At 49.5% G+C, this 24,424-nt stretch overlaps 1 protein-coding gene across 1 annotated transcript in view; it reads right to left on the reverse strand.

Annotated features, from left to right (window-relative positions):
• The window catches only part of LOC119372355 (ATP-binding cassette sub-family C member 2-like), a 28,399-nt gene extending 8,665 nt beyond the window's left edge, over positions 1–19,734 (reverse strand). Inside the window, exons 1-5 of the mRNA XM_049419873.1 lie at positions 19,711–19,734; positions 18,745–18,955; positions 16,660–16,970; positions 10,996–11,328; positions 8,927–9,028 (exon numbers count right to left, since the gene is read on the reverse strand). Coding sequence (XP_049275830.1) covers positions 8,927–9,028; positions 10,996–11,328; positions 16,660–16,970; positions 18,745–18,955; positions 19,711–19,734 — 981 coding nt within the window. The remainder of the gene's footprint in view (positions 1–8,926; positions 9,029–10,995; positions 11,329–16,659; positions 16,971–18,744; positions 18,956–19,710) is intronic.
• Positions 19,735–24,424: the final 4,690 nt, after the last annotated feature.

Genomic DNA, 24,424 nt, shown 5'->3' on the forward strand with positions numbered 1-24,424 from the left:
AAATTAAGACAAGATATAAATTCTATGTATGCTGTATACTAACTGTTCTCCCTGATCACTAGTGCCAATTTGGTTACATATACATCAGTCATCTAAAGGGAGATGTGAATGTTAAGTTGTCTCCTTCCTGTGCTATACTGTAGTATGTGAACTTACTTAAAAACTTGTTATTTCCCGTAAGTGAGTAGACTCAAGAAAAGACCACACACACACACACACACACACACACACACACACACACACACATATATATATATATATATATATATATATATATATATATATATATATATTATATATATATATATATATATATATATATATATATATATATATATGGGACGAGACGTCCACGTGGCACTGAGTAGTTAAAGGCTTAACTTCTTAAAAAAGCTCCTTTTTTCCCCACACCGCACCGCCGGAGCCACGCGGCGCCGCCTGGTGTTTCGGTTTCTACCTTACTAACCAATCAATTGTGCCAAGCATGACATTTCCCGCAGCACCCATTTGCACAATCAGGAGCCCCCCACTGCGGAATCCAGGAGCGGGCCAAAATTGACATTGCGCCCGCTTGCTAGCCTTTGCGGCAATACACGGTGCCCCCCTTTCGGGGACGAGACATCACCGTGGCACTGAGTAGTTAAAGGCTTAGCTTCTTAAAAAAGCTCCTTTTTTCCCCACACCGCACCGCCGGAGCCACGCGGCGCCGCCTGGTCGGGAACAATGCGTTAATGGAGGGAAGGATATGCAAGCCGCGGACAGGGGGCGGCCGGAGAAAAAAAAAAGGGGGGGGGGAAATCTACCTCATGTGCTTTTTTTTTTTTGCGCATATCCTCTTTTCTTTCAGATTGTATAAAGCTGAGCACCAACGAACTGTACCCTCATTCCTGATGAAGGCCAGACTCTGGCTGAAACGTCGAAATAAACAACGTTGTGACTTCTCACGGCGGATCTACCTGACTATATATATATATATATATATATATATATATATATATATATATATATATATATATATATATATATTGTAGCGAAGCGTTGGAAGTTTGTAATGGGTCGCCCTCTCGAGCGCTTTCTAATGGGTCGTCCCCTTCGGCTCTTCTCTGACAGCATGCTCCTCGCGCTCGGAGTCCGCGCTCTGTCTTGACTGTCGCCGTTGTGCTTCGTCGACTAGTGCCGTAAATAAACGCCTTTATCATTTGGTGGAGAGTGCTGCGCCGTCCAACCAGCTTCGGTCCGTTCGATGCCCCTGGCGCTTCGATCCCGTACCGTGCCCTCTACCATGCCTCAAGACGCCGCCCAGCAAACGCTTCCCCCTGTACCGACACCATGCTCCGGTTCCCCCCGCATCCGCGACCCTCTTATATTCACCGGCGCGGATGGCACTGACGTGGAGGACTGGCTCGCGATATACGAGCGCGTGAGCGTACCCAACAAATGGGACGAGGCAGGAAAGCTGAGCAACCTGGTTTTCTACCTCGCGGGTGTGGCCAGCCTGTGGTACAACAACCACGCAACCGACTTCCTCACGTGGTCTGATTTCAAGACCGCCATCATCAACGTGTTTGGCCGACCTGCCGTACGTAAACTGCAAGCCGAACAGCGTTTACGTGAACGAGCTCAGCAGACCGGTGAGTCGTTTACCAGTTACATCGAAGACGTCCTCGACTTGTGCAAGAAGGCCGATGTAACCATGTCTGAGTCTGACAAGATCCGACACGTTATGAAAGGCATCGACGACGATGCCTTCACCATGCTGCTCGCCAAGAACCCTCGTACCGTGACAGAGGTGATCACGCTCTGCCAAAGCTACGAGGAGCTGCGCCGGCAGCGGTTGCTGACCCGTCGACCTCCATCACGCGACGCCGACCTCGCTGGCTTGTCAGACATTTCCGATCACTCGGGCTTGCTCGCTCGCCGAGGTCAAGTCATTTGTGCGCGAGGAAATTGCCCGCCAGTTTTCTCTACTGACCTTGCCGCAGTCGCAGCATGTTGAACAGCCGTCGACCACACTGCTGCCTCCCTTACGCCGCGCTATTCAACAGGAAATCGCGGAGGTCATGCCGGAATACCACCAGCCACCTCCGGCGCTTGCGCCACTCAGTTACGCGCAAGTTGTAGCCAGGCCACCCCCAGCGATCCCTGTGTCTGCCCCACATCCTTACGCCGAAGTCGTCGCCAGACCACAGGCCTTCCAGGCGAGTGTGCCGGCTGCGTAGGCCGACGTCATTCCTAGGCCACGACTGCAGCCCACCATGCAGTCCTATCAGCCGCCACCCCGTCCACCGCGTCTTCGGCCATGGATGGGACCCACCCCGGCGAACCGATGGCGTACTTCCGACAACCGCCCCATCCGCTTTGCGTGCGGTTGCGCCGGTCACGTCGCCCGCTATTGCAATCGCGTGCAGTCGCCTCAAGTCGCCTCAGCCATGCCAAGCCAGTCGAGCCGCCCGTATTACGATTCACCGCAGCCTATGTCACCGCCGCCTCGCCCAGCGCCCTCTACCCGCCGTTCACCGTCACCACGACGCCGCTCACTGTCCCCGATGCGGCCACGTCTGGTCCCACGCGACCAGGAAAACTAGTCGTCGCAGTCCACGAGGCAAGGGCTGCGACGCGATCGAACTGCGAAAGCCCTCAGCGAAGCCCATCGAACGTGATAGACGTGTTTGTGGACGGTGTTCGTGCATCTGCCCTTATCGACACTGGAGCCGCTGTATCCATTATGGACGCAAAGCTTAGCCGAATACTGCGCAAAGTGACGACGCCACTTTCCGGGCTCTCCCTCCGTACAGCCAGCGCCCAACGTATTCACCCTACAGCGGTGTGCACAGCCCGCGTCATGATTAAGGACGCTATGTACGCCGTCGAACTGATCATAATTCCTGCGTGCTCTCGCGACGTCATCCTCGGATGGGATTTTCTCTCCCGCCACGACGCCGTCATTCATTGCGCACCAGCCGAAATAGAGCTGTCACCGTTCTCTAATTTGACGCCGGAAGACAGTCCATCGGCTGCGAGCAAGGTACTCGTCAAAGACGACATCAAATTGCCTGCAAACTCGTCAACGGCGGTGTCCGTCTATTGCGCCAGTCTATCCGACACCGTTGCACTCCTCTCGCCATACGACCGTATTTGCACGAGGAAAGGCTTGCTGGTGCCTTTCGCGACCGTTCAAATCACTCAGGGAAGCACCTCTATTTTTAGGGGCGAAGCTCCTTAAGGCGGCACCCGTTCGTCCCTCGTCGTGCTAGTAGTAGTGAGTAACAAGTCTTACCCTTTGACCTCCAAGGTGGTGCCGGTGGGAGATTTCTCCTGTGCGTTGTTGAACAATAAAAAATTCGCAGCGTGCGCGTTAACTAAAAGCCGAATTCTTCTGTCTCTGTAGAAGTGTAAGTGTTAGCTAAAAGCCGACTTCTTCTGTCTCTCATTCCCATTAGCAGCCATTGTTTACCTCCAAGGTAGTGCCTGGTGAGATTTCTCCTGTGCGTGATTAAACAATAAAAATTTTGTTCAAAACGCCGTTGATTGATGAAATAAACCAACGAAAGACGCCAGATGTTTTGTAAAAACAAAACGAAAGAACGCCAGATGTTTCTAAAGCAAAACGAAAAAGACGCCAGCTGCTTAACGAAAGACGCAAGGTGTTTTCTAAAGCAATGGTTTTCTAAACAATGAAAATTCACAGCGTACATGTAAAATTAAAGTGAGCTGCAAGTCGTCATAACTCATCGAACCTTTAGTATAAACGCGCCCGATCTCACGTCGGTGATGATGTACTGGGCAGAATTCACGGAAGATTCACGGTTTACCGATGAACCTCCGCAGCTTCGCCCACTCATCATCATTCACTCCGTGGATATGCTGTGATTTTTGTGTAGTCAACCCCTCCCCGTACAGTGTTACGTTGGTGCGAGGGGAATGTCTCGGCAGCGTGGAACCCCTCGAAGACGCACAAGTTATGGACGAACCCGATCACACGCACGGCCGCAGTTCCAGTACGCTCAGTGCTGTTTCGATGTCTGGTTCATCACCCGCTGACGTGTTTGCTTCCACCATAGCTGACAACCTTACGCAGGTCCAGCGTTCCCAGCTTCTGGACCTGTTGGAAGAATTTCGCTCTTCTTTCGATGTCGCTCAAACGTCTCTCGGCCGCACTTCGGCCGTTACGCACGGCATCGATACTGGCGCCCACCTGCCACTGCGGCAACGTCCATATCGCGTATCTCCCACAGAACGCCGTGTAATCACCGAGCAAGTCGACGACATGCTTCGACGCGATGTTATTCGACCCTCCAACAGCCCCTGGGCGTCTCCTGTCGTTCTTGTTGCGAAGAAGGACGGTTCTGTACGGTTCTGTGTCGACTACAGACGACTCAACAAGATCACTCGTAAGGACGTGTATCCACTGCCGCGAATAGACGATGCGATTGACAGCCTGCAAGGCGCCGAATTCTTTTCATCTCTCGATTTGCGCTCAGGGTACTGGCAAGTACCTATGGCTGACGACGCTCGACCGAAGACCGCCTTTGTCACGCCCGACGGCCTGTACGAATTCAACGTCATGCCATTTGGGCTGTGTAATGCGCCCGCCACCTTTGAGCGCATGATGGATACCGTTCTGCGCAACCTGAAATGGCACACGTGCTTGTGCTACCTCGAAGACGTCGTCGTTTTTGCTCCGGACTTTTCCACCCATCTTCAACGCCTACGGCATGTTTTGACGCGTTTGAGCGACGCCGGTCTGCAACTGAATCTAAAGAAGTGCCGATGTTCAGCACGGCAGCTGACAATCCTCGGCTACGTCGTGTCCGAGGAGGGAATTCTCCCCGATACAGGCAAACTTCGCGCCGTGACCGAGTTCCCGAAACCTACGTCCGTCAAAGAACTGCGCAGTTTCGTAGGACTGTGTTCCTACTTTCGGCGCTTCATTCGAAATTTCGCGACCATCACATCGCCTCTGACGAAGCTCCTCGGAAGTAACGGGCCCCTCCATTCATGGTCGTCCGAGTGCGACGACGCTTTCGAAAAGCTCCGCCGTTTGTTGACGTCGCCTCCCATCATACGACGCCACTACGACCCTACGGCTCCTACAGAGGTACACACAGACGCTAGCGGTGTTGGCCTTGGCGCTGTCCTTGCGCAGCGCAAACCAGGGTTCCCTGAATATATCGTGGCATATGCAAGTCGTACGCTTACTAAAGCCGAGACCAATTACACCGTCACCGAAAAGGAATGCCTGGCGATCATCTGTGGCCTTACGAAATTCCGACCTTATTTGTACGGTCGCCCATTTGATGTGATCACCGACCATCATGCACTATGCTGGTTGTCGTCACTGAAGGATCCCTCAGGTCGCCTCGCCCGCTGGGCACTTCGCCTACAGGACTACGATATCCGCGTGATGTGCCGCAATGGACGCCAGCATGCTGACGCCGACGCACTCTCGCGCTCCCCCTTGCCTGACGACAATACCCATAGCTCAGTGTCTCACAATGCCGTTTCTTCTATCGATATTCACACCATCGCTACTGAACAGCGCAAGGATCACTGGATCGCCTCATTGATAGACTAGCTGACTGATCCATCGGCAACACCATCCATTCGCGCGTTGCGTCGTCAAGCCCACCATTTCGCCGTTCGCGACGACCTCCTCCACCGACGCAATTACGGCGACGGCCGCCAGTGGCTACTCGTAATACCCCGCAGTCTGCGTTCTGGCATATGCGAATCGTTCCACTCTGATCCGCAGTGCGCACACTCTGGGGTATCGAAAACCTACCACCGCATTCGCCAACGGTACTTTTGGCGAGGGATGTACCGCTACGTGCAGAAGTTCGTTCGCTCCTGCATCGATTGTCAGCGCCGCAAAACATCAACGCACCTGTCGCCAGCAGTTCTGCAACCTCTGCCTTGCCCTGACCGGCCGTTCGGGCGCGTTGGCATAGACTTGTATGGACCACTTCCTCTAACGTCGGCTGGTAACCGCTGGGCCATCATCGCGGTTGACCACCTTACGCGATACGCCGAAACTGCCGCCCTCCCAGTGGCTACAGCGCACGATGTTGCTTCCTTCCTGCTGCACCGATTCATGCTGCGCCACGGTCCACCCCAGGAGCTGCTCAGCGATCGAGGTCGTGTCTTCTTGTCGGAAGTCGTCGAAGCCATCCTGAAAGAGTGCAACGTTGTTCACCGGAAAACTACTGCTTACCACCCGCAGACGAATGGCCTCACCGAACGCTTTAACCGCACGCTCGGCGACATGCTCTCGATGTACGTCGCCGCCGATCACACAAATTGGGATGCCATTCTGCCTTTTGTCACCAACGCCTATAATACCGCCCCGCAGAGCACTACTGGTTTCTCCCCCTTTTTCTTATTGTACGGCAGACACCCGTCGCACACAATTGACGCAATCCTTCCATACAAGCCGGATCCGTCTGAGTGTGCGCCTATTTCTGCCACAGCCCGACTTGCTGAGGAGTGTCGGGAGCTTGCCAAGACGTTTACTACGCATGACCAAGAGCGGCAAAAGAGCATTCGCGGTGACACCACTACTTCAGCGCCCATGTTCCGCCCTGGAGCACCCGTATGGCTCTCAGTCCCTACCACTGCACCTGGCCTCTCTTCCAAACTGCTGCCCAAGTACGACGGCCCCTACCGTGTCGTCGAACGCACATCCCCGGTCAACTACCTGATCGAGCCCATTGAACCATCTTCGGACATGCGCCGTCGAGGGCGCGACATTGTCAACGTGGAGCGCCTGAAGCCCTATCATGACCCGCTCATAGTGACAAGCAGTTAGGTCGCCAGGCGGCTCCCTTTTTCGTACCCGGGGTAATTGTAGCGAAGCGTTGGAAGTTTGTAATGGGTCGCCCTCTCGAGCGCTTTCTAGTGGGTCGTCCCCTTCGGCTCTTCTCTGACAGCACGCTCCTCGCGCTCGGAGTCCGCGCTCTGTCTTGACTGTCGCCGTTGTGCTTCGTCGACTTGTGCCGTCAATAAACGCCTTTATAATATATATATATATATATATATATATATATATATATATATATATATATATATATATATATATATATATATATATATATATATATATATATATATATATATATATATATATATATATATATATATATCGCCAGACTCTGTTAATGTACACAAACGTAAAACAACATTAGGGAGTTCGACGGAGATGGAGTTGTGGCCATGTCACACGGCGATTTTACGAGCTTTGCACAAAGCCGTAAGGGGTACATTAGGCGCTGCTGCGCCTACGTCTGGATGCAAGATTTCGCGTCTAATCACGCTTGAAAAATTTTCAATCGTTCGTATGATTTTCAAAATTATGCTTTATTCAAAGCGAAGTAAAAAAATTGTTTTGGCTTTTGTCACAGAAACGTGCATCTGCAAGCATGTTGGCAGTCATGTTTACGGGAGTGCTGGTAACATGGTATGTTTGTTTTGGTACGCGTTTTCACTGAGTGCACTGATTGTCAAACACACAGCAAGTTCACACCGATTCCTTTGAAGTTGTGCTACCACCTGGATCGCGTTGGGCTTTCCAATATCGGATGATCGCAGGTCTCACGTTGAGTCCAAGAAGCCCTTGCTGCGGGCGGGTCCCACAACAGTTCACATGTGCCGCCGGCACAACCGCCGGGGTCGACGAAGAAGAGAGAACCCGCGTCACTCACTGCTGCGACTTTTGGTAATGTTGAAGTAGAATGAAGAGCACCGCAATATGAACGGAACGAGATGCACAGACGTAAACACAACGGTGCGCACGGACTCCGAAATGACGGCACGACGATTTTCGCGAGCCATGGTGCGGAGAGTATGTGCACTTATGCGCGTTTTTTTTGGAGCGTTAGCTACACTTGCCTAGCCGGAGCCGATTTCGCGTGGATCCTCATGAGCCGTGCTGCGCATGCGCGAGGATCAGTGATGTCACACAGCTGGCTCACCGGAGCGGGCCTCTCACGCGCTCTCCGCCACCGCCGCGCCCGACTCGCCGCTGCGAGTCTGCGCGTTCGGGAAGAGTGTGTCGTAGCCGCGGCAGACACACTGGCGCCGGCGCGCGCGCGGACTCCGCCACCGCCACGCGCGACTCGCTGCTGCTGGTCTGCGCATTCGAGACTAGTCACGTCGTAGCCATGGCAGACACACTGGCGCCAGCACGCGCGCAGCTATTTGCCTTCGCTGTGCAGTCGCCGTCTGACACTGCGCTCAAGCCGCTTGATAGCGCCTCTGACTGGCGTTTGCAGGTAGGTAACGCCATGGAGAGAGAGCGCAAATGCAGCTAAACGGCGCAGAAAAGCCGAGAAGCTTATCTCATCGGATCCCGAAGTAGTTGCCTGGCAATTAGCGGTTCAGCCTACGAAGAATGAACAGAAGAAGGCTAATAATCCTAGACAATCTGGAAAGCTAAGAATAATCAGCTGCACCTTTGCTAACGCTACGTATAGCCTGGTATAGCCGAGCTAAGCCACTGCAAATAGTTTTTTCGTTAAACGCACGTTATGAACGGTTTATGAAGTGAAATAACCTTAAATATTGATAAAATTGATTATTGTGTGTACTGCGGCTGTTTTGTGTTTGCAGCTTTGTTTCGTGACTACGATTTACTGGGGACGAGAGTACTCTACGGCGCCGCTAACGGATATCACCGAACTACCTTTGAGAAATGCTCCGTTTAACTTCCTTGGCGTAAGGAAGACCATGTCACAGGGACCGCATCTCCGATGATGTAAAGACGAGGAAGTTAAACGGAGCACGACCGGACTCGACTCCTCCTCGCGGAGCAGGAGTCGAGTCCGGCCGTGAACGGAGTTCGCGGGTGCCCGTGTGATAGGGGTATTATATTCTAGGCTATAGACGGACGTGAAAAATGCTTTCTAGGTAAGAAATGGTGCAAGTGGAGTACCTCTGGCGGAAGCTCCGCGTATTCGATGCACCGCTCAATAGCCACGATCATTTGCAGTACGTTGAACAGCATCACGCACAGCGTCGTCAGCGAAAGAGGAACCTGGAAGAAATCAATGAGGTCGAAGCATCAGCAGTCACCTCATTAACGCACGATAATATGCACGCATATGTAGGCGGCACTTAAAAGTTAAGACACACACTTTACCAGTCCCGGTTGGGAAGCCGATATCGCCATAACAGGAACCTCATAAAGGCCAACTCCGGCGATTTTTTGGCCATGTCAAAGTATGTTCCTGAGACGCTCCTGTTACGGGCCCGATAGCAGAAATACTCGGCAAATTGGAGAATAATTTTAAATAAGCAAAAAAGCGCGACACCGAAACCGAAACCCAACCGAGCGTACTGTCTACGTATGACGTAGACGTTGTTACGAACGAACCGGAAGTCGTGCAAGGCATGCCGGTCATGCCGGCGCGGAGTATGAAAACTGTGACAGCCGGGACGACTAGCGAAGCGCCGGCCAAACCAACGCTGCCTGTCGCCTTGTGCACAGCAGACGCTCGCTGTAGTGGCCGAAGCGGCGAAGTTAGCGGTGCCCTCGGCTGCGTCACTTCCGCCGCCTTCCCAATACTGACGTCACAGACGCAATGTTGCCAATAATTGTGGGAAGCCAAGAGGGCGTTTGCAGACAACCTTTAAAATTCATTTGCAAACAATCTGCGCATGTCTCAAGCCTGTAATTTGGCATAAATGACGGAAACGTGCAAAGGAACGTACCCAGCGAATTTCATTGAGATCCATTGACCTCGAAAAATTGCCGGAGTTGCCTTTAAGTCCCAGCAAGCATTTTCCTGTACAATATGGAACTAAGGCCGGGTGTATCGCAGTTATACCAAATGTTTCTATAGGTCTTCGCTTTACTGATTTCAGGAAGAAGCAGAGAGGAATAGAGATTAAGTAAGTGCGTACACCGAACAGCGGTAGCTGGGGGTGCTCCCAAAGTTTCTCATGAAGGCCCGTACGTTTCAGTAACCTGCATAGCGCGAGCGACGTCTTCTGCGTGGAGTTCCTTTGAGAGCACTGCCTCAGAGCATTTTGTTGTGACAGTGCACGACTGTCCAGTAGATGTGGCACTGTGCTCATTACATACCTCTCGGTACTATTTATTTATTTATTTATTTATTTATTTATTTATTTACTTACAATACCCCGAAGGACACACGTGGGAGAGTAATGCATTACTAACGTATGTTTTACAGCAAAATGTGAAATATATCTAGAAGGTGAAATAGCTACAGATGGCTTGCACGTACGTCACTGAGACAGCCATGCCGGGAGCTCCAACATGACGAGACGCGAAGTTTGCATTGTAACGTTAGTGTTAACAGCACATCGCACGTTGGGTCTTTCGTTATTCATGTACAGAGCTAAAAAAAAAACCTTCCATCGGTGTCATTACCACACTGAAGCAAGTCAATCGCCACGTGATTATGATGCCCTGACGTCATCTAAGCCGGCATGTTGTACCACCACTACGTTAAGTACCCGCGTCCGTGACGTCACGCGCAAGCTGACTATATCTGAAGTGAACACACACAAACACACACAAGGAACAACCGCAGATAAGGCGCGGACGATAAGGTAAAGCCGCAGTAGTGCAGCACGTAACGTAGGGCGAGGTTGGAAAAAAATATTCAAGCAGTTTCACTCAAAGCTGTAGGCAGCGCCGAACACTGATTCGTCTGCCCTTAGGCGATGCTGGCGTTTCAAACGCGCAGCCAGCTAGGCGTCCATGGCGGGAATGGAAACCTTCATTTGTGATGATGTAGTGCCCTCCCCCTTCTCCTTTCTCTCCTTCTTACCCTAACATCACTCCTCCTCGCCATCACTTCCCTTTCCCACCCCCTTTTTATAACACACTATACACTGCTATGCTATACATGGTTTTGCCAGCCTGACAAGCGACGACATGAGACGATAGACGATGACAGCATACGACAGCCCGAGCCCCTAAAGTGCTCCGCACACAAAAATGTCAATGAGTAGACGCAGCAGTAGGAAACGCACCGAAATTGCCGAGCTCAGCGCCAGGCCGAGGCCGCTGGGGTCTGGACCACTGGGTCCAGCGAACACGGTGTTGCCCAGTAGGGTACACATGACGACCACGAATCCCGCGACCGAAGTGATCGTGCGCGTGAAGCGATAGGTGATGCTGAAGCCCGCCAATCCGCGCGTCGTGTCATCCGCCAGGCGGCAGAAGTGTCGCCGGAACTTGTCGGTGACGCCGTACGTTCGTACGCTGCTCAGTGCGTCCATTGTCTCGGAAGCGTGCTGCAGCAAGCGCGACGTGGTCACGCTCTCGTAGAAACGGGCACAGTGCGAAGCCTTCACGGCCAGGTTCTGAGCAGAGAGACCGTCAATAGACATTTACGTTTGTTTTTTTTGTTCATGAGATAAAAAATACACTTGAACAAACTTTCGCCAAACTGACCATGGCCAGGCGCCACTCTTGAAAGGTACACTGAAGGGAAACAACGAATCAGTTTAGATTGATAAATTTTACCCTGAGAACTCTAATGTCGTTAATTCCACCATCATACGTTAATAAAGGTCGAGGAAAATTAAGGTCAAAGTTTTATTTTTAACTTTCGCGATGAAATCGCCGCATGGGACGTCACGTATGTTAAGAGTATCTTTCGTCTTTTAGAAACACTCGCTCAGCGAAATTTTCTGAAACTTGGTCTGTTAAATGTATGGTCTCTTCAGAAAACAATGTTTCATTTTTACTGGTTAGGAACTAGGTAGGAGCTTGCAGATGCTGCCAAGATCTATGACGTTAAAAGGACAGAGCGTTGGGCGAGTTGGTACTCCATTACTACGAAAAACTGCGCAAAATAAACAGGGACAAGTGAGACACACGCACAAGCGCAGACTAGCCTGCGCTTGTGCGTGTGTCTCACTTGTCCCTGTTTATTTTGCGCAGTTTTTCGTAGTAATCTATGACGTCACGACGTTTGGTGCGGGAATTTCAAGGTGGCGTCAACGCCCGCATTTTCCTTTTGCTCGTTTTCTCGCTTAGCGAGGGTCTTCTCGTGTCAAGCGTGGTGATTTTGGAATTGTGAAAGAGCAATTTATTAATAATCAGAACAATCGTTTTCCTCTTTAGTGTCCCTTGAAACGTGGTTGCAGCAACGAAAAGGAAGAAGCACCAAATGGACAGCTCGGGCTCCCAAGGGAAACCAGTCAACTGGCTTCAATTCGTAAAGTAGTACATGCCTGAAGGTATGAAAAATTTTTGAGCAGGGGCTGTCGCTGGAGGCAACGTCTCGACAAGCGGACTTGCCTTCTTCAAAGCTGCAAGATGACAAGTCCCTTTGTCAAAACGCCGGTTCCAGCGACAGCCCCTGTTCAAATATTCTTCATATCTTCAAGTTTCCATATTCCCTTGAAAATTCTCCCTTATTTGGATGCCTGAAGATAATCACACGTTCGCAGGCCAAGTTCGTGAGTACACATGACGTACTGCTCATATCGTCCATTAAGCTGAGGTAATAAATTGAAGTAATAAATTCCTTTACATAAACTAATTAAACCAACAGACAATGAAGGGAGGCATATGGTTTATTAAACATATGCCTCCCTTTTTTATTTATAGTTTTATTGCGATAGTAATTATATGGACAGTCTCGGCTGAATTTTGCCGTCGCCGTCGCCCGTCATGCACCGTATATGTATAAGTATGTATATACATATAAAAGCCCCAAAGAAAAATAATTCCGAAGAATGCTTCCGAAGCGCGGAACCGAACCAGGGATCTCTTGCTCCTCAGCGAGTGGCGCTATCCACTACGCCACGAAACGCAGATCCTCCACGTAGCTAACGGCGAGCGTTATATACACACCATCTACCGCTGGACGGACTCAGAGACGCTAGGCGCTTATAAGCGTTTCTTCATTACCAGTGAGATGGCGTTAGGAGCGCGACGGGTGGATTTAAAAGTCGTCGGTGAGCGCGCTGGCTTCTTGTTATGCTTGCGCAGGGAGAACCTTGCCCCCTTGCCCTTCCGCTGTCTGCTCGCGCGGTTTTCTCGTGCTGAGGGGAAGAGGGGTGTTTCACGCTTTCACCGTGATGTCCGCGCTCATGTTACGGAGAGTAGGAAAGTCAATCGAGCTCAAGGGACGCCGCTAAACGAACAAACAGAAGATGAGCGCGAACTATCAAGTGTCACAGCTCGACACTTGAAGCACTCTAGTTTCCTTCGCTGCTTTGGCCGCCTTTGCAACAGAGCGCTGTTCAAACTGAGAGTATCCATTGGCGAGCCTCACTTCGTATAGCATTAGTTTCTTGCTATCGCATTCATTACTTCGCCCTCGCGGCGAATTATTTATAGAGTTATAGGTTTATTATATAGAGTTTATTAATACTGCACTAGAGCGAAGTCTAGCGTTAGTGTCTATAGGAGCTGCAACGCATAGCGCTTCAGCCAGGATGGGAACGATGGGCACTGCATGGATTTGCCTAAGCTTCGTTCTTTGGGCTCCCTGTGGCTCTTTGACTTTAAAAACTTGCAGTTATTAAGGTACAAAAACATGTTGTTAACAACTACGACGTGCACAGAGGCACTTTACATCAACACGCTTAAAAAATACGATCACTCAGAAATTTCAAATAATGTTTCTATAAATTCAATGTTGCCTTTTCTGCTGACGTCTAGATTTAACACAATTTCTGGAGGCGAAGTAGGAATTGCGAATACTTTTTTACGTACGATACACCTAGTTTAGAGGTCGATTGAACTTTATTATCGTTTTTAAGCGCGTAAGGAGTGAATGTGTATTACTAGTAACGAGCCTCTGCTCATTTGGTTCTTCGTATGTACTCAGCTGTATCACTACGCATTTTTTTAGCTCAACTGAACCATACAGTTTCCGCGTTTGGTAGTTGTACAATTGATGTCAGTGAAAAATATTGCGTCTTGCATGAACAAGCGCATATTTTGTGATGTGCAATGCTAAAGCTCGCAAGAAATTTAGCCTAATGATGAACTTGCCGATGTGGTGGCGGAAATATTTCTCGCCGACCCACGCCTCCTTGCTCTCGTTTTTCCTTATGTGATATATAGTTAAAATAACTGGCTTACCGGCAAATGCCTTCATATGTAGTTTGTGACTACAGTTAATGTGTACTGAAATAAATAAAATGCAACACCAATTGCTTGTTTCTTTCTAGCGCGCGAGCACATTAAAAAAGTGAAGTCGTCTGGTAAAACTGTCGTTGGTGCACTGGTACTTCACACCCACACGTCTGCACCAATCAAGCTACACCGCAGCTGAGAGGGTGCAGAAAAAAATGTGAGCTTGCACTAGAGGCGCAAGGCCGAGTTACAGCGAAGTTGGTGGCCTCCTAGCTAGTCACGGCTTGGCTCAATATCAATTAGGCCTAATTATGCCTAATTGGATTATTACGCTTAATTAGCATTAGGCTAAATGAAACTCATGTATCTCGGGCGGATTCCATTACACACAACATAATTAGTCTTAATTATACTATCTGATTTATCAATAATTAGACTTAATTAGATCAATTCGGTCACTAATTATTATCTTCCTGAGCTTGGCTTCACGAGCTTCATGGGGAATTCGACTTGGATTGCTTGTGGGTGGCCTCCTAGCTAGTCCCGGCGGGGCTCAATATCAATTCGGCTTAATTATGATTAATTAGCTTTATTAGGCTTATATACATTAGACTAAATGAAACTCATGTATCTCGGGTGGATTTCATTAGACACAACATAATTAGTATTAGTTATACCATCAGAATTATCAATAATTAGACTTAATTAGATCAACTCGGTCACTAGTAATTAGTATCTTTCTGTGCTTGACTTCACGAGCTTCATTGGGAATTTGACTTGGATTGCTTGTATTACTTGGGATTAATTAGACTTAATTATGTTAGCCTTAATTATGATCTACCATGCTCACCTGGCCTAACTTAAGCTTAACTTGGCTTAACGTGGCTGTGGCAAGCTGACAATGACGATGATAGTTTTCTGGTGACACCACACGGCATAACGAAAAGCTTAATAGCTCAGTTGTAAAAGCGTAAACCAGCGCTGCACCTCTGCATCTTTTGTTCCGAATTGCGATGTGCAGTACCTCGTGAACTGCTCAGGCGCATCGAACGGACCCCGTGTAGCAGCCGCTTTCTCGCGGAATGAAGTTCACGAAGTTCAGCAAAAGTTTAGCGGTCCCACTTGAGAACCTTGATTTTTTTAGGCTGACTAATCCAAATCTGCTCGCCAGGTTCACAACTAGCCAATCTTTTACCCAAAAAGAAAAGCCATAACACAATAATAAACAAAGCCATAAGCGCGTTCGAAGCCGCAAGCACGAAGACTACGCAAATCCATGTGCTATTCATCACCCCCACGGTGGCTGAACGCTCGCAGTGCCAGAGTTCCCTCTAGTAAATCTTGTAAGAAACTCTAAGATAAATGGGATAATATTTGTTGTTTCTCTAATTGTAGTGCAGTAACTATGTCATAAATACTAAGGAATTAAAGCGGATAAAAAAGGCGGCAAGTTCTTTTTTCAATCACTTTTTTTCTTCCATTTATGTCACAATTACTACACTACAGTTAATAAAAAGAACTACAATTAATACCCCTTACGCCTCTCTTGGGTTCATTGTCTGTTTAATGAGGTTGTGTGTAACAAGGAAACGAGCCCTTACTTAACCCATTCCCCCTTTCGTTCTTACACAAGCTTAACATTTTAACCAGTTAGTGCAAAAGTATGATAAACTTTTTGTAATGTTAGTGCGCTTGAAAAGGGGAATTTTATATTAAAGAGCACCTCCGTCTATCTTTTTCCAGTTCAGCGATGCTCACGTGGCCATGGACTGTAATTAGTACATCCCAGCGTTTAAGGCATTGCCTAGAAATGTCGAACTATAAATACAGGGCTAGCATAAATGACTAAATAGTTTTGAAAAGGCCATTTTTCCAAAAGTATGACACGCACACACATGAAAGTTATATGAAAAGAATCACACACTTCCGAAGTGAAGGATTGGTCTCCTGCCTGCGTGGCATGCGGTGCAGCCATGGGCGAGAGCCTTAAACACATACCTACCAATCTAAGACCTGCGACCCTGGAGGAGTGGCTGGCGGACTCCGCCCCAGACATCATGAAGGCACTACTCGGACATTTGAAACTTTTAGGCCTGTCTGATGACCAAGCCTTGCCTTTTTTTTATTAGTGGACCCGGACTGGGGTTCGTATGTTTAATGAAGTTGTTCTCTCTCTCTCTCCCGATGTTTATACACCCTCTACAAAAAGTTCAATATACGCCCCGTTATTAATGACACGACACACGTCTAATCGATGATTAGCTCATTCCATACATTTTGTATCATAGTCCTGTCAATAGCCTGCCCTGCAGCACTCATGCGTTCTTTGAGCTCGACTAAGAATTGCGGTAGTGGGACTGTCATCTGAAATACACGATACACACTCGGCAAGTCTGCGGTTCGTTTCATAAACCGCTAAATTGCTTGCAATTTCAATTTCATTTATTTCCATTTTTCTTGAAACAGACAAAAGTGTAAGTACACATCTATGTAAGTGAAACAAAATGATAGCCTTTTAAAAACGAATGAATCATTTATGCTAGCCATAGTTTGCCGTATTTTCCTCATATATACATTTTGAGCCGCGACGAACTGACCATTCCGTATCCGGTCAGTACGGTGACGATGGCCGTGATTCCCACCACGACGGGCGATTGAGTTCCGATGACCGCTACCTTGGCTGCAGTGATTAGCGTGTTCTGAATGCTCTGCTTGGCGCTCAAGAACGTTCGCCCGTCTACAAAGTCGATGTCGGCCGAGAAGCGATTCACGATCCTTCCTTGCGGCGAGGCGTCGAAGAAGGACACCGGACTGCGCAGCACGTGCTCCAGCATTTCGTTGTGTAGCGAGCGTGACAACCTCTGGGCCGACATGCTTAGCAGTACGCTGCCAACGATGCGGCAGGCCACTGCACGGGAAAGGGTTACACAGGTGGTCAGTGAGGGAAAGAGATAAAGAAAGTCAAGGGAAAGAAAAGAGGCAAATGGGAAAAGTGAAATGGCGAACGAAAAGAAACATACACAAAATTCCGCAACCTCCGCTTCGCGGATACCGACGAAGCAGCGAAGCCGGTGGCCTTCCCTTCATCAGGATAACGCATTTCTATGCTTTGCAAGTGTTTCAGGTATGTTGTATCACTGATCTTTATCAAACACTCTTTGTTAAGCTTTGAGGTGGTAGTATAGTTTCATTGCATCTTGACCATACCACTCTGATGCACAGGTTTACAAAGAAGTTTCAACTGTTGCCTTCTGCATTTTTAGTGGACCAGTGGTGAGAAGTGGTATTCACCCAATTTCTGTGGCACATACCCTTTTATGATCAGCGTTACCATGGCAGCGGACATGAAATCCTCGATTGAAAACAGCTGCGCTGTTAAGAAATCCAGCCAACTCCACTTCGCGAACACTGTCGAAAGAGCGAAGCTGATGCTCCTCCTTGATCAGGCTACCCCTCTTCTGTGTTGTTCAAGCCTTCCCTTCGTTGGCGCTCAGCATCGGCTTCCCTAGCGCGTACAGCCGTCAGCACGCTTAACTCGAACGCTCCGCCGCGTGGCCTTGACCCGCTTCGACGTACGCCAGCGCCGCCAAGCGTTTACACGGTATGTTTGCTGCAGCTAACGATAGATGGAGCGCGGGGCGATTTCACTAGTAAATTTCTGTTTCCCTTCTGCCTGACGGGCGGGTCGAATACACTCACTTGGCCGGTCCGTGTTCGCCACGTTTCGCTCGTGACTGCGTTTTCACGCGCGCCCATGAAGTTCGGTGCCGTATTGCTTATCTCGGCGCCTGAGTTGTCGTACGCAATGGTTCATTCCCGAGATAAGCATATGACGACTGATTTCACGGGCGAGCGTGAGAACGCAGCCCCAAGCGAAACGTGTCGAGAAAGGACTTGCCATGTGAGTGTATTCGACCCTCCGGTCAGGCAGAAGTGAAACAGAATACTAGTGAAATCGACCCGCGCGCCATGTATGGTTAGCTGCAGCAAACATACCGTGTAAACGCTTGGCGACGCTGGCGTACGTCGAAGCCGGTCAAGGCCACGCGGCGGAGCGTTCGAGTTAAGCGTGCTGACGGCTGTACATCGCGGGTTGGCTCGGCGACGACATGCCCGTTCCAGCGTCAGCTTTCGCTGACGCTCATGTCGGGCGGCTTCTTCCTCGGGAGCAGTCTTGGCCATTATGAATGTGCAAACTCACAAAGAACCAGTAGCCTCCTCTGCACCCCACCGAGACGCTGACTGACCTACTTCTCGCAAAACAGCTGGATTCCTCCGCTGAGCCACACTCTCGCCCCTCTTGACGCGCCTCTCATCAGTTCACTCTTCACACAGGGAGGTGAACGGGAAAGGGAAGCGAGGCTGAAGGTGAGGAGGAAGGCGAGATTGTAAAGCATATTAAAGCAATAGGGTGTCAAGACAAGGAATGAGTGAGGTGAGGGGGGAGGAGGGAGGTGAACGGGAAAGGGAAGCGAATATGAGGGGAAAGGGAGAGAGTAAAGCATAGTAGGATTTTTGTCGTTGAGGCTTTCCGTCAGCTCCGCTCTCCATTGGTGTTTGCAATAGTAAAGCCAGGCCTATATATAACCTTTTTGATACCGCACCATAAAGAAATAAGCCCAGAAGCATGTTTCCTTAAAATACATCCCTTCTGTGGTGTTCTAATGTGTACGGCATCTTACCGTCTGTGACGCACAGGGACACGAGAGCTCGAACCCATGTCTGTTGTGCCGCTTTTGAGCCGGCGTCCATGCGTGCCGACGAGTCCGTCCATTCCTTGACCGTGAGCTGCTCGAGAGCGAAAGCGCACGCTCCGGCGGCGATCACCAGCACGCCGACAGGCGCTGGCCACTGGGACAGGCGCAAAAGGCAGCGCAGAATTTGCCAGCCTGTCTGAAACAAGAAAATGACCGCGAATTTCGCTTGCTGTGGCAATTGAATTTCACGAACTGGCAAGCACAGCTGTACGGTAGTAAAGATGGCAGTGCGACCTAGATCAAGGAATGGACGGACCGAGATGCAGTCACGTAGCCGGGGGGGCAGGGTTGGGGGGGGGGGGGGGGGGGGGCAAGGGGCCTGGGTCCCCTTGAAGTTCTGATGGAGGGGCGTGTTTTACAGAAAACAAATAATGAAAATAGGTCTTTTTGTAAAATAGTCAAGGCCTTTAGCAAGTGACCCTTACCCCCTCCTAAAAGAATTCCTGGCCATGGGCCTGCGCAGATATATGCTACGTATTAGCTACACTGCAACACAGCAGACGGGCAAAGTAAAAAAAAAAAAGGTAATCAAAGTGCTCCTCTAAGTGCTTTTCTTTAAAGTGTAGTTCTTCCCCTTAGCGCCAGCAAGGAAGCACAGACAATGAGACGGCACTAGCCCGAAACGTGCGAAAATATCGCAAGTATTATGGTATTATATGCCATAGATTTCTGTGGGTACCGTTCAAGGATTTTAGTGGTTGTGTGGCTCGGGGAGTGCGATCCTTTGGGCAAGTTGGTTGTTCATGTCGAGATATTTGCAGCGCAGAAAAAAACGCGGGCAAATGTAACGACACTACACACGGAGCGCAACAGCATTTCGTCTGTCATGTCCTCACGTTTTTCCACGTTTTTATCTGCGCTGTAAATATCTCGGCATAGTTTGGGACCCACAGACGGGGCCTCGTAGGGGGCCATCGCCTCCTCAGGACCAAATAAAGTTATTTAGATGGATAGATAGATGGTTTGGGGCGATAAGGCGCGGCATACCGCGAAATGTGTTGATAGTTTGCAAGTGATATCATGGACGCAAGTTCTTCACGTACTGGTACTCCAGCACGGCAACTTTGATGACGTCAGAGCAGCATAATCACGTGACGGTTGACCTGGTTCAATGTAACAGCCTCGCCGCTATGGAAAGTTATTGGCCTCAGTGCATGAATAACGAGAGAACCTACATGCGACGTACAGATAAGATTAACGTGACATCGCAAAAACTCGGGTCCCACCGTGCTGGTACACCAACATGGCGGGTTGAGTGACGTAGGCGCAAGCTATCTATAGCTAAGCTATTAGCCGGACGATGCAACAGTCAAACGCAGGCGTTTTTGGGCGAATATGCTGAACTCGATCGCATCGCTGAGGGGCATGTCTCGGCAGCCTGTAATACACGGGCTCACATACCCGGGGTGCGTTTATTGCCGAAGTCTACTGCACGCCGTCTTGTAACGGTGGGCCGTTTCGTCGTGACAGCTCAGCAAAATTTTAATCGGCTAGCACGACTTTTCCAAAACGTGGGATCTTCGTTGGTTTAAGATTACGGCGCGAAAAGCGCGTGCTCTTAGTGAAATGAATGAGCGACGAAGAAAAATAAATGCCGTATTGTTAGATGTCATACTGCCGTCATTGCGCCGTGCCCTGATGCCGTCTTGGTCGTGCATCATGGTGCATCCAAGGTCAATCTAAATAGGTCGCGAAAGTCGGAACGAAAAGTGGTCGGAAACCTATTGCGACAAACATCAACACCCGCGTGACGATTAAAGCGCTACTAGGTGAGGGGGGGACAAATAATGAAAACAAAAAATTAATTAGGCGTTTATTTTCATTAGTTTTAAATTTATTTGTCACGAATTAAATTAGTAGATTACTTTATTCAAACTTTAGTCTTGGGTATGTGGTTGAGTGGCCAATTTTTTTCGTTTATTTTCAGAAACAGCGGGCACATGCAGGCAGTCTGGTAACATGGGCGAACGGTTTTGCTATGGTTTTGCTCATTTTGAGATGCAAATGGCGTCGCTCGTTTTTGCGCAGTAGGTTTGTGCCTGTCGTCCGTAGATATTTCCTCGCATAACCGTTGTTTTCTAGTCGTGGTACTTGGCAGAAGGTAATATAGCCCATCGCAGCCATCGGGAACCGTTTCAGTGACTGTGTTTTGCCAGCGCACGGCCGGCGTGCTGTCGCCCTTCGGGATGATGAGTCCGCCACGCTACGCGAAGAAACGCTGCGCTGTCTACGGATGCAAGATCAACACGTGTGCAAGGTTTGTGTGTGTGATGATGTGGATTGTGTGGCCCGTGACGGGGCGAAGAGGGAACGACAGTTCTGCTTGGAGGGGAAGACGACGAAAAGGAAGCGCGAGCGGGGCGTGCGGCTCGAGGAGTTGGAGCGCGACACGGTTGGAACGGCAGCCGCTGGTCGGCGGTTCGGGTCGCGACATCGCTTAACCAGGCGTGCGGCAGCCATGTGGACCTGGTGAGCCTGATTCCCGCTCTGTGCCCGGTGCTGACACAGAGACCGGCAGCCTAGTCTGTTCCTGGCCTGAGGTCCTGGGGCCCGAGTGGTGTCACGAGGTGGCCGCGGCTCATGTTGGCGACGGGCAGCGAACCTGCGCTGCAGTGGCCTGGTGATCTACTGGCCTGCAGTGCCATCATCACCACCACTACCACCTCGCCACGGTCAAGGCAGCGTGACTGTTGACTGCCCAAGGAGTACCGGTGACGACCGACCTCGCCGCAGCGGCAACAGTTCATAACGGCGAGTAGGACAGTTTGTGTGCGAGGCGCGTAGGACGTTTAGGATGTAAATAAGGAATGCTGTAGTGTGTTGTGTGTGAATCGTCAGAGTTATCGGTTGTGTTAAAGTCTGTGTTCTCTGTACAGAATCACCTGACTGCTGGTTGAATTATTTCAGATCTTAAAGCCCACATTACACCATCACAGTGTGCACGTTGAATTGTTATGCTACTTCTGATTTCTGTGTTATATATTTTGTGGTAATATCCTCTTCAACTGCAATATTTCGCCAATAAAATACACCTTATTTATCAAATCTGTCTTTTTCGTCTTCCCGTTATCTTGCAGGCTTCCATTATGAAGCCGTCATAGTGATAAGAAAAATAACATGCAGCTATAAAAAAAAGTAAGAAGCGGCGCCCTGTCAAAAAATTTCATAATTTCGCGCCCATCGCGTTAAAACGTGACGTCATTTCCGCTTCCGTTTGTGACGTCATCTTTTTCTTTTTTTTTTAATTCTGTTTGTCCCCTCCTCACATAGATGGCGACTGTTGCAACAACTAGCCACCGGCTTGACACGTGGGCTTCTACGGAAGTTACGCTACCAGTTTACATATACCTTGGTGCATCCGCAGAAATAAGCTTTGGGCTCTTATGTCGTCATACCAAGTGGCAACATGAAAGTGCCCAACGAGGCAACTGACCGGGTAGCCAAACAAACCTCCATGCTTTAAAACGTTCATCCTTACTCACTTTTGTCCACGTGTCCCCCTCTTCTTCGGTTATACGTCCCACTGTGTCATTTTCCTCCATATCTTCGCAACCTGTGCTGAAGAAACAAGGCAAAGGCATTCATTCCGACAAAACAAGCGAAATTCGCCGCAGTAGCTATGCTTTGAAAGGGCACCTAATTAGCGCTGCTTCAAACAAAATGTTTGAGAATGAGTTCGGTGTGTGTACGTACAGTCAACTGCAAAAGTTCACTCACCACGGGAGTGCGTGGCAAACAGTTTTTCCCGACGTTTCCGCAACGTCAGCCGTGATCGACAGCAGCGCTACGCTCAAGGCGCATCTTTCCCTTCATCGATGGCTTGTCTATTTCATTACTGGACATTAATGGTTGCTTTCTTACTCAACTTAACGTGACGTACTCTAGAGCAACAATGGCTATAGGTCACTGTGTCGAGGGCAGTATATCAATATAACTGTCATTAATCGCAACCTTTCGCACAGGCTGTTATTCACCCAAAGGCGCACCACTCAAGACAAGTCGTGATTGCAGTGATTATGCTATCAAAGTAGTGTTGTGAAGGCGTTACTGCAGATGAGCGCTTTCCGTTAAAACGATGAACTAACAATGCGCTGCGCGCCTGTGTAAAGTTTGCATGCCAGTGAATAGCAACACCTATTGCCAGTCTAGCCCTGCAGCCGACGGCAAGTAGCGCAAGTTAAGCACGCGTTCGCGTGGTCTCTATACTTTTGGGGTCGACTGTGCAACAACCCGAGTGCCAGACCTACATAATGCGCGCCTTGATGTCATTCTACAGGCTCAGCATCTTTAAGAGTTTATAGTTGATAATCTTTTTTGTTTTCTGATTTTTTTTTTAACACGAAAGTGTTTTATGCCGGGGTCCACCAAGTACATCCGTCACGGATATGACGTTGATAAAATGGACGCCAACGGGTGAGAAAGAAAAAAACCAAGAAAAAGATACCCCGCTGGGAATCGAACCCACGACGTTGCGGCCGCGACGGCAAGCGCCCGACGCTCTACCGACTAAGCCAACTCGGGAGATGCTAGGCACGGCGCGAACGCGCCTTATATCTTTCACACCTTCTCTTTCGCGGCGGGCGGAGCGGGGCGGTGCCGCCGTCTGTGAGAGGTGAAAAGAAGTAATGCTTCACGATCGACACTTACTAGCGCTTACTCCGAGACTGCACGTGATATCGGAGGTCATGGTTAAAGCGTCTCGATACCAGAGAGGTAGACTGGCCGCGCTGGCGTCGCCGAGGCACCCTTGACGCAGTTACGTTCTTTGCCTTTGGATTCGTGTTAGCGTGCGTCGGCTCATCGGAGTAGTGCAGCTTCCACGTGCACGAACGGGATTTCTCTGCCGCCGACTGCTTCAATTGCGAGAGCACCGACTAACAAAACTGCTGCAATATGCGTTGCAGAAAGGACGCGATTTCGACGGGCGAATGTCGTGCCTTGGTGGAGCGAGAGCAGCGCCTGCGAGACAGAGGCCAGAGGGACGCACGCGTTTGCGGCTCAGGCTACGAACCTCTACCTCCCGCGTTGAAGTGCAGTGTGTGTTATGTATGCATGAGCACAGGCGTCGGCTACCCATTACTAGAAAGCGCACACCGTGCCGTTTCTCTCCTTAATTGACGACGCTTTGAAGAAGTGCATACCGGGTACCAATGTTGATTATGAGCTTGTTGATATCATCCTTACGCGGGATTCACGATTCGCTGTGTCCAAATATATGTTCGCACCGTCAGCTACCACAATGGTTTAATCATGATCATGGGCGTTAGTCGTCGCGATAGAGACATGCTGTCAACATGGGTGCATCCACGTCAAACGGTGCTATAGCTGCCAAACACGAATAGACATTGTACAAGCTCTCATATATCATAAGCACTACTTCTGTGAAGACACGTTTCACTTTCGTGTTATACCGATTCCTATGACGGAGGGATCAGCCATGTTTTTTAGTTTTCCCGCTTCATAATTCCCTGCATGAATTACTTCTGCCGATATATCTTATACGGATGAGAGAGAGGGCAACTATAAGTAACTTTTCCAACGAGAACCATGACATTGACACCACGGTATAATCAAAGTGCATACTGATTACTGTTGGTTAGTTATC

The sequence above is a fragment of the Rhipicephalus sanguineus genome, chromosome 10 (genome assembly GCF_013339695.2).
Source record: "Rhipicephalus sanguineus isolate Rsan-2018 chromosome 10, BIME_Rsan_1.4, whole genome shotgun sequence".
In the NCBI taxonomy this organism is placed as follows: Eukaryota; Metazoa; Arthropoda; class Arachnida; order Ixodida; family Ixodidae; genus Rhipicephalus; species Rhipicephalus sanguineus.